The sequence below is a fragment of the Zingiber officinale genome, chromosome 9B (assembly GCF_018446385.1).
Source record: "Zingiber officinale cultivar Zhangliang chromosome 9B, Zo_v1.1, whole genome shotgun sequence".
Classification (NCBI taxonomy): Eukaryota; Viridiplantae; Streptophyta; class Magnoliopsida; order Zingiberales; family Zingiberaceae; genus Zingiber; species Zingiber officinale.
Window position 1 is genome coordinate 38,683,128 of NC_056003.1, and position 17,110 is coordinate 38,700,237.

Here is a 17,110-nt window from a genome sequence, read left to right on the forward strand (position 1 = left end):
TTTAGGGTGTCCACTATTGTGGATATTCTAAGAGCATCCATATCAGTTTTTTATCATATTATTGTCAAATTTAATTCACCAGAACAACCTCAATCTTAATTCACTAACCTTGATGTGATAAATTGAAAGGTATATTATATTATATTATATTATACTATATTATATTATATTATATTATGTTAAAAGACATATTTTAAATTACTATAAATTTAAATTTTTTCAATGATATTTAAATTATTTCAATTGAAATTACTTAAAGTATTATTATAATAATTTAAAGATTTTATCAAAAATTACCTCCATAATTAAGATTAGTTATAATAATATTTATTTAAAAAGGTAATTTAATAATTTTGGTGGAGTCTATATATCCTCTCTCGAAGAACTAAACTCTCGTTTCTCCAGCTCTGCTCCTAGTAAGCCATTCGTGACCCTCTCGTCATTCCTTTTGCAGCCTCTCTCGAAGAAGTCTCTCGCTGCTGCTACTTCCAGGTAATCCGCTGCTCTCTGCTCTCGTCATCCCTTTGGATTTCTTCTTCTATTCTTGGAATCGGGGTTTCTTGCCCTCTTAAGTTCTCGCAGGTAAGGGGTTTTTTTTTTTTTTATTTAATTCTGTTCTTGGAATCTTTGGGTTTCTTGCCGCCCTCTTTAGTTAAGGTTTTTTTTTTTTGGGATTTCTTCTTTCTTCTGTTCTGAGTTCTTGCCCTCTGTTTTATCGCTGCTCTTTCTTCTCACGTCCTCACGTCCTCTTTGCTGATTTCTGATTTCTTTGTGATTTCTTTGCTGATTTCTGATATCTTTGCTGATTTTTGATTTCTTTGCTGGTTTCTGATTTCTTTGTTGGTTTCTGATTTCTTTGTTGGTTTCTGATTTCTTTGCTGATTTCTGATATCTTTGCTGATTTCTGATTTCCTTGCTGATTTCTGATATCTTTGCTGATTTCTTTGTTCATTTCTGATATCTTTGCTGATTTCTGATATCTTTGCTGATTTCTGATATCTTTGCTGGTTTCTGATTTCTTTGCTGGTTTCTGATTTCTTTGCTGATTTCTGATTTCTTTGCTGATTTCTGATATATTTGTTGATTTCTGATATCTTTGCTGATTTCTGATATATTTGCTGATTTCTGATTTCTTTGCTGATTTCTGATATCTTTGGGCTTTTAGGGTAGGGCTAAGGTCTTGCTTAGCTGCCATGGAGCAATGTAGATTTACTTTGCTGATGATATGGAGTCCCTGTTAACTAATTTTGATATGGAGTCCCTGTTAGCTAATTTTGATACTTTGCTGATTTTAGGGCTAATGTAGCCTGTTAGCTGCCATGTTAGCCTGTTAGCTGCCATGGAGCAATGTAGCCTGTTAGATGATTTTGATATGGAGTCTCTGTTAGATGATTTTGATATGGAGTCTAATTTTGATACTTTGCTGATTTTAGGGCTAAGGTCTTGCTTAGCTGCCATGGAGCAATGTAGATTTATTGATAAGTCAAACCTGTTAGATGATTTTGATATGGAGCCCCTGTTAGCTAATTTTGATACCATAAAGCAATTAGAATAACAAATTCAATCTGCAGGGGTTCAAAGTAGCGGGGTTGTTTTTGATAATTACCAACCAACTGATTTCAATACTGATTTCAATACTGACAAGTCAAACCAGTTTGATGATTGTGATAATATGGAGCAGCAAAGAAACCAACCATCTGCATTTGCATTGGACACTGGCACTGGCATGCCCCTGTTAGTTAATTTTGATAGACCATAGAGCAACATTTAGAACAACAAATTCAAAGTACAGGGGTTGTTTTTGATAATTACCAACCGACTGCAGAGATAGCTACAGATTTTCAAAAACTATGCATACCAATTACTCATGTGAAGAAGATTGTAAAGAATATAATGAAGCCGGATAAGAATATTATTCTCTCAGATGATGCACTGGTGCTCTTGGCTAAGGCATGTGAACTGTTTTCTTTAGAGTTGACACATAGATCATGGATGCACATAGAAAAGGCAGAGAGAAAAACTTTGCAGAAGAAAGATATTACTGTCACTATAAACAGAAGCAAAATATGTGAATTTTTGCTTAATTCTACATCCATGGATATAGATACGGTAGGTCCTGGAAACCCAAGTGAAACTGCCCAAGTACTAGTACCTGTTGCTCCTACTTCTGTTCCTGTTAGACCCCCTCCTGTTAGACCCCCTCAAGTATCGGTATCTGTTGGAATGTATACTTATCAAACTTTTGTTCCACCCCCTCCCCCTCAAGTACTAGTACCTGCTGCTCCTATTCCACCCTCTCCTGTTCGACCCCTTCCTCCTCAAGTACCAGTACTAGTACCTGATTCTCCTGTTCCACTCCCTCCTGTTCGACCCGCTCCTGTTGGAATGTATATTTATCAAGCTCCTGTTCCACCCCCTCCCCCTCATCTACCAGTACGTGTTGGAATATATGATCTTGTTCCATCCCCTCCCCTTAAGTATCAGTATCTACCGAATTGTATGGAATGCATGCTTATCAAGCTCTTGTTCCACCTCCTCCTTCTCAAGTACCAGTATCTACTGGATTGTATAGAATGCATGCTTATCAAGCTCTTGTTCCATCCTCTCCTCCTCAAGTACCTGTTGGACCGTATGCTTAATGTCCTGTTCCACCCCCTCCTCCTCAAGTACCTGTTAGATCGTATGCTTATGGCCCTGTTCCACCCCCTCCTCCTTCTTGGTACTTTGTTCCACCCCCTCCTCCTCAAGTACCTGTTGGATCGTATGCTTATGGTCCTGTTCCACCCCATCCCCCTTCTTGGTACTTTGTTCCACCCCCTCCCTCTTCTTGGTACCTTGTTCCATCCCCTCAATCAACGTCTAAGTAATGGTTAGTGGCAGTGAATATAGCATGAAAAAAATTTGCTTTGTGTAAATTTATTTTACTGAAATATTGTGTCAGGGACAATTACTCAGCATTTTGTTGCCACACCGCAAGCTCTCCTGCTCAGCCACAGCAGCACAGCATCAAAGTAATGTTCTTGGAGATGGTTACCAAATACAGAATACTGATTGTTACCAGCAGCAATACTGATTGTTACCAGCAGTACAACAGTGAATATAGTATGGAACAATTTCTTTTTAGTGTAAATTTTTTTACTGAAACCAGAGAATACAAAATACTGTGTCAAGGATAGTTATCGATTGCTATATTGATTGTTAATAGAGAAAATATTTTTTTCCTACTTGTTTTTAGAATACTGTGTCAAATTTTGGGTTATCCTATAATTTTAGTTGATGCCTTAGTTTCTAAAATAAATTGTTGTTTATATTAATAATAAAAAAATTAATGTAAATATGTTGTATCACTTAATAGGTAATTTTGGTTTATGCATGTGCAATGAAAAATAAAAGTTTATCTAAATATATAGTAATGCCCTCTTTGATTGTTAATACAATACTGTGAAATTTTGGGTTATTCTCCAATTGTAGTTGATGTCTTAGTTTCTAAAATAAATCGTTGTCTATATTAATAATTAAAAAATTAATGTAAATATGTAGCTTCTCCAAAAGCTATGTCCCATTTGTTGCCCACGGCCTACAACCCACATGTTGCCCAAGTGCCATTTTAATATATATATATATATATATATATATATATATATATATATATATAAAACATGTTTCACTTAGTCACCAATCAAATACAATATGGCTGATGCACATTCCTTAATAAGGCTATTAAATATTATTGTTCTTTCCAATGTGGGACTAAACATATCACTATATTCAACATAAAATAGTGGTGGTGACAGATTCTAACAGAAAGGATGAGCTGCTGAAAGGATGGGACACGGAGGTTAGGCTGGTCATCATATTTCATCAGAAGCTCAAGCTCAAGCTTACAAGGTTGCACGAGGAAACCACAGTGAGGCACTACCAAATTGGTAACAAAAGAAATACATCCAGGCACACGAACCACCATCTCTGGTAATAGCAACTGGCCGAAATTTCGTAGCGTAGAGCTGGGCGGCTGAGGACTTCCATCTCTGGCGTCGTCGGGCGTGAGGAAGACGAGGCGTGGACGAAGGCAGTAGGTGAAGCGGCAATTCAAGCTATAGGGTCGGGTTAACAGGTTCGGAGGCAGTATGGACGGTGCAGATCAATTCACTATTTCCGGATCCAACGAAGGAGGTTTCACTTGGTCAACTGGTCAAAGGTAAAACAAGGTTACCTCCAAGTCAAAAGAGAGACGAGACAGTGTCATCAAGTCAAAGGTCAAGTGGGTGTCGTCATCTTCATCATAGTCCTCCTAAAATCCAATGCATGTATTTCCAATGCATGGATTTTTTTCTGAATAACTTTGCTATCCTTAAAACCATGTTTCCTTCAAGTTTTTTTTTATAGTTTACTTTTTATGAATCTTGTAAGACTCTAAGAGTTGTGGAACATATGATTACTTTGTGAACAAATGACCTATCCAATTGACTGCAGTCAAATGTCAAGTTTCCTTTTCATTTTCATTTTCAATTACTTTGCCAAACCAATCTACACTATAGTTATCAGAATCATATTAGTTGCAGTTTGAATGACACAATTCATTTCGAGTCAGGGTGAGTCGTCTTTATCAATAATTTCTGGGCCCACATAAAGCCCAAAATAACTGTTGGGCTTATGGCCCATTAGGTATCCGCGGCCTCTACAACGACACATCCGGCTTTCCCGCCATTTGCTTCAATCTTTCTCCTCCTCGTCCAATCCATACGCCGGCGACGATGCTGTGGGTCGACAAGCACCGCCCGAGGAGCCTAGATAAGATCATTGCCCACGAAGACATCGCCCAAAACCTGAAGAAACTGGTGAGATCTCCTGAAAAGCCCTATTTTTATTTTGGTTCTTAGTCTAGGGTTTGGTTGGTCCTTCCGCACTCTCTTCGTCCTTTTCACGTATGGGCCGTTGCTTTATGTCTCTCTATTCCTCCCTGCATTGCGTTTGCCTCAGGTTACGGAGCAGGACTGCCCTCATCTCCTATTCTATGGCCCGACTGGTTCTGGCAAAAAAACCCTAATCGTGGCCCTTCTCAAGGAAATGTTTGGCCCCGGGGTTGAAAAGGTCTCTATTTGATCTTCTGGTAATGATATGTTTTAAAACTAATTGGTGCGCTTGTTAATCCTTTTTTTTTTGGCGTGTTCTTTTTTTTTAATACACTGCGGCAGGTGAAGTTGGAGAACAAGACCTGGAAAATTGATGTAAGTTGTTAAATTTTGGATTTTGTCTCAGTCCATTTCTGATACATAGTAGTTTTTCGAATTTTTCCACTCAGAAGTAGTACTGGCATGCATAAATTCTGTGGCCAATGGCCAAATCGCTTACTCTACTGATCTTTTTTTTGTTTTATGTTTGCAATTTAGGCTGGTACCCGAACAATTGAGTTGGAACTGGCGATGCTATCCAGCACATATCACGTTGAGATGAATCCTAGTGATGCAGGATTTCAGGACAGATATATAGTTCAGGAGATTATTAAGGAAATGGCAAGAAACAGGCCTGTAGATACGAAAGGCAAAAGAGGGTTCAAAGGTAGATTGCATTTGGTTTCATTCTTTTGTAAAATTAGGGTTCAAAGGTAAACTCATAAGTAATAGATAATGGTGAAAATTATGAGATGAGTTTTTTTCTGAATTCTTGAACTGTGAAAATCTCTGAAAGAGTACAATCTCTCTGTCTCTCTCTTCTCTTTATATATATATATAACTCTTTTCTGAGATAAGTAGAAACTTTAGATTATTTACATAATATTATAATTATTTTAATATCATTTTACAACTTTTGTCATCATTGAGTTGTACTGATTCAAAAACCATGGAATTTAGTTTCTTGAGATTGCTATCAGAGATAAGGAACTTGATTGATGAAATATATTAAGGATTAAACCAGCTGGATCTCTACCAATATTATTGCAATACATATTTGCTATTCTGATGCTGATATGGTAGTCTAACTGGCAGTGTTAGTGCTGAATCAAGTTGACAAACTATCAAGAGAAGCTCAACATTCTCTCCGGAGAACAATGGAAAAGTATAGTGCTTCATGCAGACTAATTTTGTGCTGCAACAGCTCATCAAAAGTAACTGAGGCTGTTCGATCCCGCTGTCTAAACATTAGAGTCAACGCACCTAGTGAAGAACAGGTTAGCTTTTGAAATAGAATGGAGAAATATTACCAGTATGATACTGCTGATTTAATGTTACTCTTCTGCAGATTATTCCCTTTTCATTTGGCTGTCCATTAATCCTTTTAGTTTTCCTTTTTTGTTCTATATCCTTGCAACCAAGTTTTTTCAAACTGTAATAGTTTTGAATTTCTACTTTCTTTCTCTAAGTTTTTTCTATTAAGTCTGTTTCCCCTCCTCAAATACCACTTTACACCTCAACTATTGTTTCCCTTACTGGCAATCTGAGAAAAAACAAATCATCCTCTTAATCCTTTTCGCCATGGCAATCAAGGGAGTGAAGCACTGTTAACCATATGCCAAAAATGAAAGGGACCTTCAGCTTGCTTCACCATGTTGTGGATTCAAACTTAGTTGATTGTGAGTGTCGTCATCTTCATCATAGTCCTAAAATCCAATGCATGGATTTTTTTCTGAACAACTTTGCTATCCCTTACTCCTTTTAAGTTTTTGTGGTTCTTTATCCTTAAAACCATGTTTTTTCAAACTAAAATAGTTTTGAACTCAACTGTTTTCTTCAAGTTTTCTCTTACAGTTTACTTTTTATGGATCTTGTAAGGCTCTAAGAGCTGTGGAACATATGATTACTTTGTGAACAAATGGGCTATCCAATTGACTGCAGTCAAACGTCAAGTTTCCTCTTCATTTTCATTTTGAATTACTTTGCCAAACCAATCTACACTATAGTTATCAGAATCATATTAGTGCAGTTTGAATGACACAATTCATTTCGAGTCACACCCAAAATAGATTGAACCGTATGGGTGAGTCGTCTTTATCAATAATTGGTTTGATTCAATACAATTCACACTTCTGATACAACTGATTCTTTATTTTGAACTTTCCTCATCTTATGATTCCTCCTTACATTAACCCTCCTTGCGGCTAGTACCTTATGCAAGTGCTGCATCCCAACTCTTTCATCATGTCATGCACTGTGGAGTTCTCACAGTGGGAGATGCCAATCATGCTGACAGTGACGATGGCTACCATCCCTTGCACAATGAAGCCTTGCCAACCATAATAGGTTGCTTCCCACAGTGATGGCATGAAATGTGAGGCTATTCTTGTGGTTGAGTACCACTGAGAGTGGATATCAAATTGTAGTGCCAAATGCAGGGATTGAGGGGAGAAAAGGAAGATCTGATGGATGTACTTAAATGACTGTTTTGACCATCCCTACTGTTTAACTGAGAGATTATTTTGTTGAAGAATTAATGGCGCCTAACCTCACATGGCAACATTGTGATTGGATACATGGTTTGTTTCTATAAGATTTGTAGTTATTTTAAATTTACCTCGAAATATCTTCGTTCCTATTTTATATTTATGCTGGTATTCTCTTTATGTTCTACGGTCTTCTGGATCTTTTAGTAATTTTTTTTTAAAGTATCTTACAAATTATATTTGACTAGATTATCAGAACTTTGGAGTTCATTGGCAAGAAGGAAAATCTACAACTTCCACCTGGATTTGCAGTTCGTATAGCAGCTCAATCAAACCGTAATTTAAGAAGAGCAATATTGACTTTTGAAGCCTGTCGAGTTCAGCAGTAAGCAAATTAGAATCCATACAGTATTAACATTCCGATTTGATGTGCTTATTGTTCATACATTATGTACATATATGTTCATAAGTATGTTGAAGCTGCATCCTTAACTATGTAATAAGTGCATTTATTTTGGAATGTTGTGCTATTGAAATAGGTATCCATTCACTGCAAACCAGGCGTTGCCACCCTTGGACTGGGAACAATATGTTTCTGAAATTGCATCTGATATAATGAAGGAGCAGAGTCCTAAAAGGTCCATTTTTTTCTTTGTTTCTTATATTTATATGATCATCTTTGTTTAACAACATCAGTTTGCAATTTCAGTTCCTAATGAAACAAATAGAACAAATAAGACAAACACTTATGGTTAACTTTGTTTCCAATCTGTGGTGTTCTAGAACTGTAGGTCCTAGGCATTTTATTAGAAAAGTATTTAAACAATGCATTGACTGAAGCCTTGTACTTTCCTGCTTGATATGGGCTAAATGTATCATTCCGATCTTACACTTGAACTTGACAAATATTACAAAGGCTACCATATTGGATGTGCATTTTTCTTTGACAACTGGCAAAGGTGATCTTGGCAGAAAAACATAAAGGAGGTTCTGCTAAGAGTGTAAGACCTTAGCATCTGGGAGGACGCAAACAATTTCTGGCAAACACTAGTTTTGAAGGTGTGGCAACCATTATGGTTCCACTATCAAACCATGTAGGCATGGTTGACCTGTGCAAATCTCTACAATGTGTGGGTGTGCTATTTGTTTGATCGAAGTTGCCTAATATTTGCCAAATATGTATTGATTTGAACAGAGTACACAGATAGATGATGACAACAAGTACAAGTAGCAACCTGAAAACATAGTATATCTTTGGTTGGTTGAAATACTGCAATGCTTCTCGATAGCTATTAGCATCTCTTAACTTCTTGTATTGAGAATCATGTTTATAGGAATTGTTGCATGCTCTTTAGGTCAGTCTTTGTGTTTTAGTGTTTCTTACCTGTTGGACCCAGCATCGTCTAACATTTTCATTTTGATTTAGTATGCTGGTGCAAGTTTTTTCTTAATCATTTGTCTATATATATATATATATATATATATATATATAATTTGCACACACACATGAGGCTCATCGCATTATACATTGAGGGTGATATGGAAGTGTTGGTTATTAGTTGTTACAATCCCACAAGTTTTGCCATGATCTATGTTTCAGCCTGTTAGTCCATGATCTTCACATCCTTGTCGAGACTGCTGCTGTGTCCACAACCAATGCACCTGTGACACTTGGTTTGCAGTGCCCCTAATATAAAATTTGAGTGTAGTTTGAGGATTCCATTTGCACCATGTCATGAGAAAAAGAGCTTGTAGACATGTTGATACCGTACACTTGGTGCTGATTGTAAGCTCATGATTTTCCTATGACGAACTTTCTAAAAAAGGAAAATGATGAAGCTTTATTATAGCCATACATTGTGATTTACAATACAGGTACCAAGGTTCTGTCTACTTACGTAAATTAAATGTCATATCTGGTGTTTATTGTTAAATAAAATTGGAATCTTCCTCAGTAATTAGTGTCCATTGAGTCTGGCATTTGATTTCAAAATGGTGTCATGTTATGAAAGTGAGCATGGTATCTTATGCAAGGGCCATAAAATCTGGAATGTTACCATAGATTTAACCTACTATCAAGTCTGTACTTTATTTATATGAACTCATTGTATATGGTCCTGTTGCTGTTGTCTCAAAGTCATCTAGATATTAGGATATTATTTTCTGTACTTTTCTCGTGGAATGGCAGAACTCATTGTAAATTTTCTCTTCATATATACTCACTTCTAGGTTATTTTCTGTGCGTGGAAAAATATATGAACTTCTTGTGAACTGCATTCCCCCGGAAATTATTTTAAAGGTGAAAGTGATTATATTATTTAATTATATTTTATATTAACCCAGTAAAAAAAATTGTCTGTAGATCTTATTTTGATTTTGCAGAAACTATTGTCAGAGTTATTGAAGAAATTGGACTCTGAATTAAAGCTTGAAGTATGTCATTGGGCTGCATATTATGTGAGTATATTTTTCCACACAAACTATTATTGCTGTTAAGAGAGTGCATGATGTTTCTTGCTTCCCATTGTGCTAGTATTTTGTGATTTCCCCTGTTTTAAAGTGTTGTCGAGTCTCCCTCAATGACACAGTACCAAGCAATTGAGTATATTTGGTGTGAGGTGGTGTTCTATGAGCGCATGTGCCCTCCTAGCTGCTAGGCATTTTGCATCAGATTCAGCCTCCTGAAGGACAGTGATGATAATTCCTTTTACATATTGACTTGTATATCGACATTAGCTTTTCATTGCTGTGCAACTAAAGGTCTGTTTCATCATTTTCTCTAGTTCGTACTTTGATCAAATTCTGGTTTTTATTATCTTAAGGTTGATGAATGACAATGACCACCTATCCCAAAGGCTTAAGCTGCTGGGGAAGAGCCAAATTGAATTTATTATAACCTCTCTTAATTTGGAAATTGAGATAAGAATGGATGATTAAAAGGAGAAGGGTGAGAGAACCAAAGAGAAGAATAACTTCATTCAAACATCATAACCTGATATTGCTTTACAACTTTTCTACTTATAGGCTATGCACCAAAAAGATAGGACAAATATAATACTATAGGAAACATGGAATTAGTAGGAATCTTAAGGATTTCTCACTAATTGACACATTCTATTCTCTATTACATTAACTAAAATAAAATAAAAATATATATAAATCTTAGTTTAGATCTTGACTAAGTTTACATCTTTAAAGTGTTTCTGCATCTTTTAGAACCCACCTAAATTTGAGAATCGGCTTGTCAACATGTTAAACTAAACTATCCCAAAATATTGAATCCAAGTTAATAGTACTTCACTCATCTAAGCCTTTAGATCTTCTTCATTACCACATAATTTCGACATGATATTAAAATAGTATATGTCAACTAAGATTAAGATTTCATGTCCAACTTATTACCCAGTCACCTTTAATGGATTGCTTGTGAGGCCTAGTGATGCATTCACTATATCAGTCCTTTTCAAGACATCTCATCACATCTAGAACTTGGGTTCACCCATACAAAATTGTCAAAATCCACCGAAATGGGAAAAAAAACTGGCTAGTTGACTAGTTACATCCAATCGTTGACCCTTGATAAGGCATGCGCTAGTTGACTTCTTTCTGAACTTATTTTACTAGAAATATGATAAAAATCTTGGAAGGATTCTCTCAACCAATGATGTTGTTGATCCATGTCCCTTTTTAACTGTTTAATTGGAGAGAGAAGAAGAAATAAAAAATGGGAGAGATGACTTAAAAAATCCTGGTTACATGGATAGGTAATTTAGGGAAGAAAGTTGGGGAGATTTACAACTTAATCTTTATTCCCAATGCAATTATCCCAAAACTAGGAATTAGCGACAGAAATGGAATGATTTAAAACTGAAATTACCAACTTGATTATTTACTTGTAATACATGATTAGCACTATAAGTAAAATGGGTTTTGAAGTATGCATGTTTATTTCTTCTCAATTTTCTTTTTTAATTGACCAATACAAAATTTAAAATTTTCATTCTTTTTTCCCTTTCCTAGTAAACAAGTGGTGGTTCCTCCTATTCTAAGCAAACTGAACCATAATGTGAATTCCACTTTGTGACAACCCTTTTTATAATATTAGTATTCAATTGCAAATCCTTCTCTACATATACTCTCATTTTCTTCTTTATTTTCTGATGGCTACCCTTGAATTTTTTTTCCCCATCTTAGTGGAGTCTAATTTTCTCTTAATGTTTGTGTAGGAACACAGGATGCGACTTGGACAAAAGGCCATATTCCACATAGAAGGTATTTTTTCTAGAATTTGTGCATGTGCAATTTCCAAGGTTAAGCCTAAAATGGAAATAGTTTTATAATAGGTTGAAAGTGAAAATTTGATTACATAACGTAGCAGAAAAATTAATATAACCATAGTGATGCTTAATTTATTAATATATTACATATTCTTTATTGTGGATGTGTATGCTATTGCTTATGTGCATGCAATGGAATAACAGATTTTAGTGCCCTTAAATTTTAGAATCATTCTTATTTTATCAGTTACATAATTATTTGCACATGGAGGGTTTATGTCCTGTTTACTTGGACGGGTGGACTAGTGAGGGAATGGAATCAACTAAGGAAAAATATCCCTAGGGGAAGGGAAGGGAAAAATAAAAGAAGGAAAGGGAAGAGAAAAGAATCCTAAGGGAAAGAAGAGAAGGCAGGGAGAATGGAAGAATGGAATAGAAATACTCGGAAATGGAAGAGAAACAGAGGTTGCCAGCACATGGGGCGAGCAGCTCACGATCGGGCGTGCGGGGACGCTCGCCTCTCTCACTCGCGAGCAGTTATGAAGCACAAAAGATTTTCCTTTTTTAATCTGTCCTTCCAATTAAACTGAGTATTCGAGTTTGATTTCAAACAGCATAATGTTGATGCACTCAACATGACCTTCTATATGCTGCCAGGTTCATGCGCATTGTACCATTGGATCTTATAGACTGTAGAAAGTATCATGCACTTGTTTCTTAGTTTAGATGATTACTGCACAACATTCTCCATAGGGAAGAGTTTGTTTCTTAGTGCATCTATGCCCATTGCATAGTGCTCATTCCACCCATAAGGGATCTAATTAAGTCTCATTCAAAGCAAATTAGGCCTTAATCTTACCCTAAATCTATTCAATGAGATCTGAAACTAAGTTGGTATGACCTTGGAACTATCTCTGAGTGTCAAGATTACTGAACTCAACACTGAAGCAGTATTGCTCCATGCATATTGAAATTACTACTGTAATTGATATTTTTAGACTTTGACGTCAAAAATAAAAATGAAATTTATTAAAATTATCATTATTGTTGAATTTAAACCCTAAACCCTTGTGTTATTGGGGATATATAGCATCTTTTGAGCGAGCAAAAGGCTTTGTAAGAAACCTAGTGTTTTATGATTATCTGGTGAACTGTTTTCTCATTATCAATAGTAAAATCACTTCGCTATGTACCCTCCAGAGAAGGTGATCCACCCCCCAGTTGTACTATGAACGATAAACATTCTGTATCACTGGATTATAAGCCCCGTTTCTATGCCATGGCTTCGGATTCAAGGCAGATGTTTGTGACACAGCATCTCTAATACATATGAATTCTATCGTGTTTATTAGTACATATCAAATTTGTATGTATGAACTTAAATTTTAGAAACCCCATTTGCAGAAACAGCTAATGCTTTCTCTCTGCACTTTTGACCAGCCTTTGTCGCGAAATTCATGAGCATATACAAGTCATTCCTGATTGCAACATTCGGGTGAACAAACTCGAGCAGGCAAAACCCTTTGTGCTTCCCGGCCAAAAGCATTTTAAGGTAGTACCCAAGCCCCAATTCCTTTACAGCTTATTATTATTATTATTTTGTTAAAATGCAATCCATGTTTCAGGTCTAGTTCATGCGTTCCAGTCATATCCATCTTAAAGAGATCCTTTGCTCTGCCAAGAACTTGACGTGTGGGAACTATAACTCTAGTCGATGTTTTCTAGGGACTTTTTGAGTTTTGTAAAATATTATGTTGTTTTAACTTGTACTGTGTCTTTTTTAAGAAATCTTTAGAGCGTTTTGTCTATCGACACTTGTTTAATGCATAATGTGCTTTTTTCCTTTCTGTACTCAACTTTGCATTTGGCTGATTGTGAAATCGCAAACTAGAAAAAGACACAAGGAACTCTTCTTGCATTCGGTCAGTGAAGATGAAGCTCCCCGGAAGTCCTTAGCCAACTCAGAGCTCATTGCCGATGCGAAGGTTGATTTCGTCTGAACTTCTTGCTCCAGGTGCTTGGAACTTGTCACTCAATCAAAGTGGGATCCGATAGTGTTTGATTTTGTCTGAATTTATGCTCTAGAAGTATCGCCGATCTGATGAGAAGAGGGTGGCAATGGTGATTATGGTTTCATGTTAAGATTGAGTTACCAAACCATTGTTAAAATGACGAGTCATCGAGCTATTGCTATGAGAAGTCGAGCTTACCTTCAAGCTATCACAACAATCTTAAGATGAAACCATTCGATAGGCATTATAGTTTAGTTTTATCTGTGCGGTAGTTCTGCCGACGGCGTCCACGTTCTGCCGATTTTAAATACCTTAGATAGCATTCAAGGCCTTTTGTTTTAATAAACAAATTATTGATTATCATTCACAGTAAAAAGTATGCTGAGGAAGAACCCGGAGCATAGACAACTTAAAACTTGTTTGCTGAACTGCTCAACCCTCACCTGCAGCCATGAAGGCAAGGAAATCATTCGGCTATGAGAAAAGGAATCCTAATACGTCCGCGACCACCCAGTAAAAGCTTTCCAAATAGGTGGTGAGAATCACTCTGCTAGTGCAAAGACCTGCAGATATGCCCACTTCTAAAATTGTGGAGTCATTAAAATCGTCGCATACTGAACGGGATGACGAACTGGTATGCTACATTACTATTCAAATGTTCAATGTCATGAAATAAATCTAAGCTGCTTTGCAAGTTAGATGCAGACTTGAGATAACAGTTCACTTGCACAAATATTACTGAACTCAGAATTCTTAACAGTTCACTTCCTAATTGCGGTCAGTAGTTTTTGACAATTGTAAAGCAATAATCGAAATGATTTCATGACCGTGATCCCTTTGCGAACCCCTGGGAAAGAAAAGTCACCATTATCCCCTAATATTTCGGTAAATTCCCCTCGAATAGACAGAATAACTGAATTTCCAATAGCCATACCTGAAAACCCACATTTTGCAATCCAAAAGCACACTTCAGTTAGAGGATTGCACTATCCATATCATTAAAGCTAAAGTGGAAAATAGGAGTGATTCTTCAGATTCAATTTCAAGGCAACAGAGGTTCGAGCCTTCCACGTATCAACAACGGGCTGAAACAGGAGAGGTTCAATTGAAGAGTTCAGTGCACAATTGTTGGAACAGGAGAGATTTGAAGAATTGGGAGTTCAGTGCACAGCTATATGGCTAACAAAGAGTTTCAAAGAAACAACTGTTTATTCATGCATATTGGACCATTATAATGTAATTAGTCAATTAGTAACTATACCTTCAAATATCATTTATATTATTTGCCTTCAAATATCATTTATATTATTTGCATTTTGGATTGTTGCACACAAATACTGCACCGAAGGTTTACAGGTTTACAAAAGGTTTAAAGGAATAGATAGCACCAGTGATGGAAATTAGAGAAACAGTTTCAGCAAAACAGGGACTGCAGGTTCAGTTTAAGTTCCAAGGTATCAGATACAGCTGGGTTAGTCTCAGAAAGGGCATCATCTCCAGCATCAGCCAAGGAAACAGTAGTACAAGGGGGACTACAACTGTCTTAGTGTCAGAAATGGCTCCAAAGCCTTGTGGTTTAGAAAATGCACCATATGCAGGGTTGATCAAAACTACAGCCTCACCTACTGAACAGGAAATGGTAAATAGAACAGTACAGTGAGAACAGCAGAGGAAGAGGCCGCAAGGGGCAAGGATCCAAAAGCTATCAGAAATTCAGAAAATAGGTGTGCCAAAAGTATCAGCAATAGGGACTGCAATTCCATAATGGCAAAGTAATATGATAAATACATCAAGAGTTCTAAAGCTATCAGAAATTTAGTATCAGCAAATGGGAATTGTAGGTTTTGTGCCAGGTTTTCATTTGCTGGTGATCAGAAATTAATATCAGCACCTGATGCAGAACTCAGAGTATCTAGTTTTGCAAAGGTACAGGCAGCAATGACTGGAGACTATTGCTTCTGTCACAGATGAAACAGTTTTTGCAAATCATATAACCTACTTTAGAACAAACTTGTTGCTTTGGCTGACTACCCAATGAAGACAGCCAGCAGAAACATCAAAAACAACCTGATTGTATCGCCATTTTTCATGAATATTATCATTTTTCATGAATATTATCATTTCAATATCGTATATCCTTATATGATCCTTATCATTTCAATTGGACAACCTTATTTGCATCTATTTTTTTGCATGAACACACTATGTTATGAACACACTATTTTTTTAAGTTGTTACTTGCAACATGTGGGCATATTTTATTTTGTATTTTGATTAAAAAAATGTTATTTGTCCATAAAAAAAATTAAATATTTTGTTCTTATCATATTACTGTCAAATTTAATTCACCAGAACAATCGCAATCTTAATTCACTAACCTTATGGGATAAATTGAAAGGTATATTATATTATATTATATTATGTTAAAAGACATATTTTAAATTACTATAAATTTAAATTTTTTCAATGATATTTAAATTATTTCAATTGAAATTACTTAAAGTATTATTATAATAATTTAAAGATTTTATCGAAAATTACCTCCATAATTAAGATTAGTTATAATAATATTTATTTAAAAAGGTAATTTAATAATTTTGGTGGAGTCTATATATCCTCTCTCGAAGAATTAAACTCTCGTTTCTCCCGCTCTGCTCCTAGTAAGCCATTCATGACCCTCTCGTCATTCCTTTTGCAGCCTCTCTCGAAGAAGTCTCTCGCTGCTGCTACTTCCAGGTAATCCGCTGCTCTCTGCTCTCGTCATCCCTTTGGATTTCTTCTTTTATTCTTGGAATCGGGGTTTCTTGCCCTCTTAAGTTCTTGCAGGTAAGGGTTTCTTTTTTTTTTTTTGATTTCTTTCTTCTGTTCTTGGATTCTGTACTTGGAATCTGTTCTTGGAATCCTTGGGTTTCTTGCTGCCCTCTTTAGTTAAGGTTTTTTTTTTTTGGGATTTCTTCTTTCTTCTGTTCTGAATTCTTGCCCTCTGTTTTATCGCTGCTCTTTCTTCTCACGTCCTCTTTGCTGATTTCTGATTTCTTTGTGATTTCTTTGCTGATTTCTGATTTATTTGCTGATTTCTGATATCTTTGCTGATTTCTGATTTCTTTGCTGGTTTCTGATTTCTTTGCTGGTTTCTGATTTCTTTGCTGATATCTTTGCTGATTTCTGATATCTTTGCTGATTTCTGATTTTTTTGCTGATTTCTGATTTCTTTGCTGATTTCTTTGTTGATTTCTGATATCTTTGCTGATTTCTGATTTCTTTGCTGATTTCTGATATCTTTGGGCTTTTAGGGTAGGGCTAAGGTCTTGCTTAGCTGCCATGGAGCAATGTAGATTTACTTTGCTGATGATATGGAGTCCCTGTTAACTAATTTTGATATGGAGTCCCTGTTAGCTAATTTTGATACTTTGCTGATTTTAGGGCTAATGTAACCTGTTAGC

General features: G+C 36.1%; 1 protein-coding gene across 4 annotated transcripts; it reads left to right on the top strand.

Annotated features, from left to right (window-relative positions):
- The first annotated feature begins 379 nt into the window (after positions 1-379).
- Positions 380-13,461, top strand: LOC122023605 (replication factor C subunit 5). 4 transcript variants are annotated; one of them, XM_042581807.1, is made up of 13 exons: positions 396-492; positions 4,666-4,838; positions 4,981-5,091; positions 5,196-5,228; positions 5,391-5,559; positions 5,988-6,169; positions 7,627-7,763; positions 7,918-8,016; positions 9,608-9,677; positions 9,761-9,835; positions 11,605-11,650; positions 13,096-13,207; positions 13,281-13,461. In XM_042581807.1, exons 2-12 carry the CDS (start codon positions 4,755-4,757, stop codon positions 13,152-13,154), a joined length of 1,065 nt encoding a protein of 354 aa, XP_042437741.1. In that variant the 5' UTR covers positions 396-492; positions 4,666-4,754; the 3' UTR covers positions 13,155-13,207; positions 13,281-13,461. The 4 variants fall into 4 exon arrangements, with proteins under 4 accessions (XP_042437743.1, XP_042437741.1, XP_042437742.1 ...); XM_042581806.1 differs by having other exon boundaries at positions 415-492; positions 4,592-4,838; XM_042581809.1 differs by lacking the exons at positions 4,666-4,838; positions 4,981-5,091; positions 5,196-5,228; ... (7 more) ...; positions 13,096-13,207; positions 13,281-13,461 and adding an exon at positions 1,572-3,259 and having other exon boundaries at positions 380-492.
- The last annotated feature ends 3,649 nt before the right edge of the window (positions 13,462-17,110 follow it).

Bases quoted from the DNA above. Each gene is read 5' to 3' on its own strand.
- LOC122023605 (XM_042581807.1), top strand. From the start codon at position 4,755: ATGCTGTGGGTCGACAAGCACCGCCCGAGGAGCCTAGATAAGATCATT. The intron at 6,170-7,626 runs GTTAGCTTTTGA...ATATTTGACTAG, and splicing joins ACGCACCTAGTGAAGAACAG to ATTATCAGAACTTTGGAGTT. The intron at 9,678-9,760 runs GTGAAAGTGATT...TTGATTTTGCAG, and splicing joins CCCCGGAAATTATTTTAAAG to AAACTATTGTCAGAGTTATT.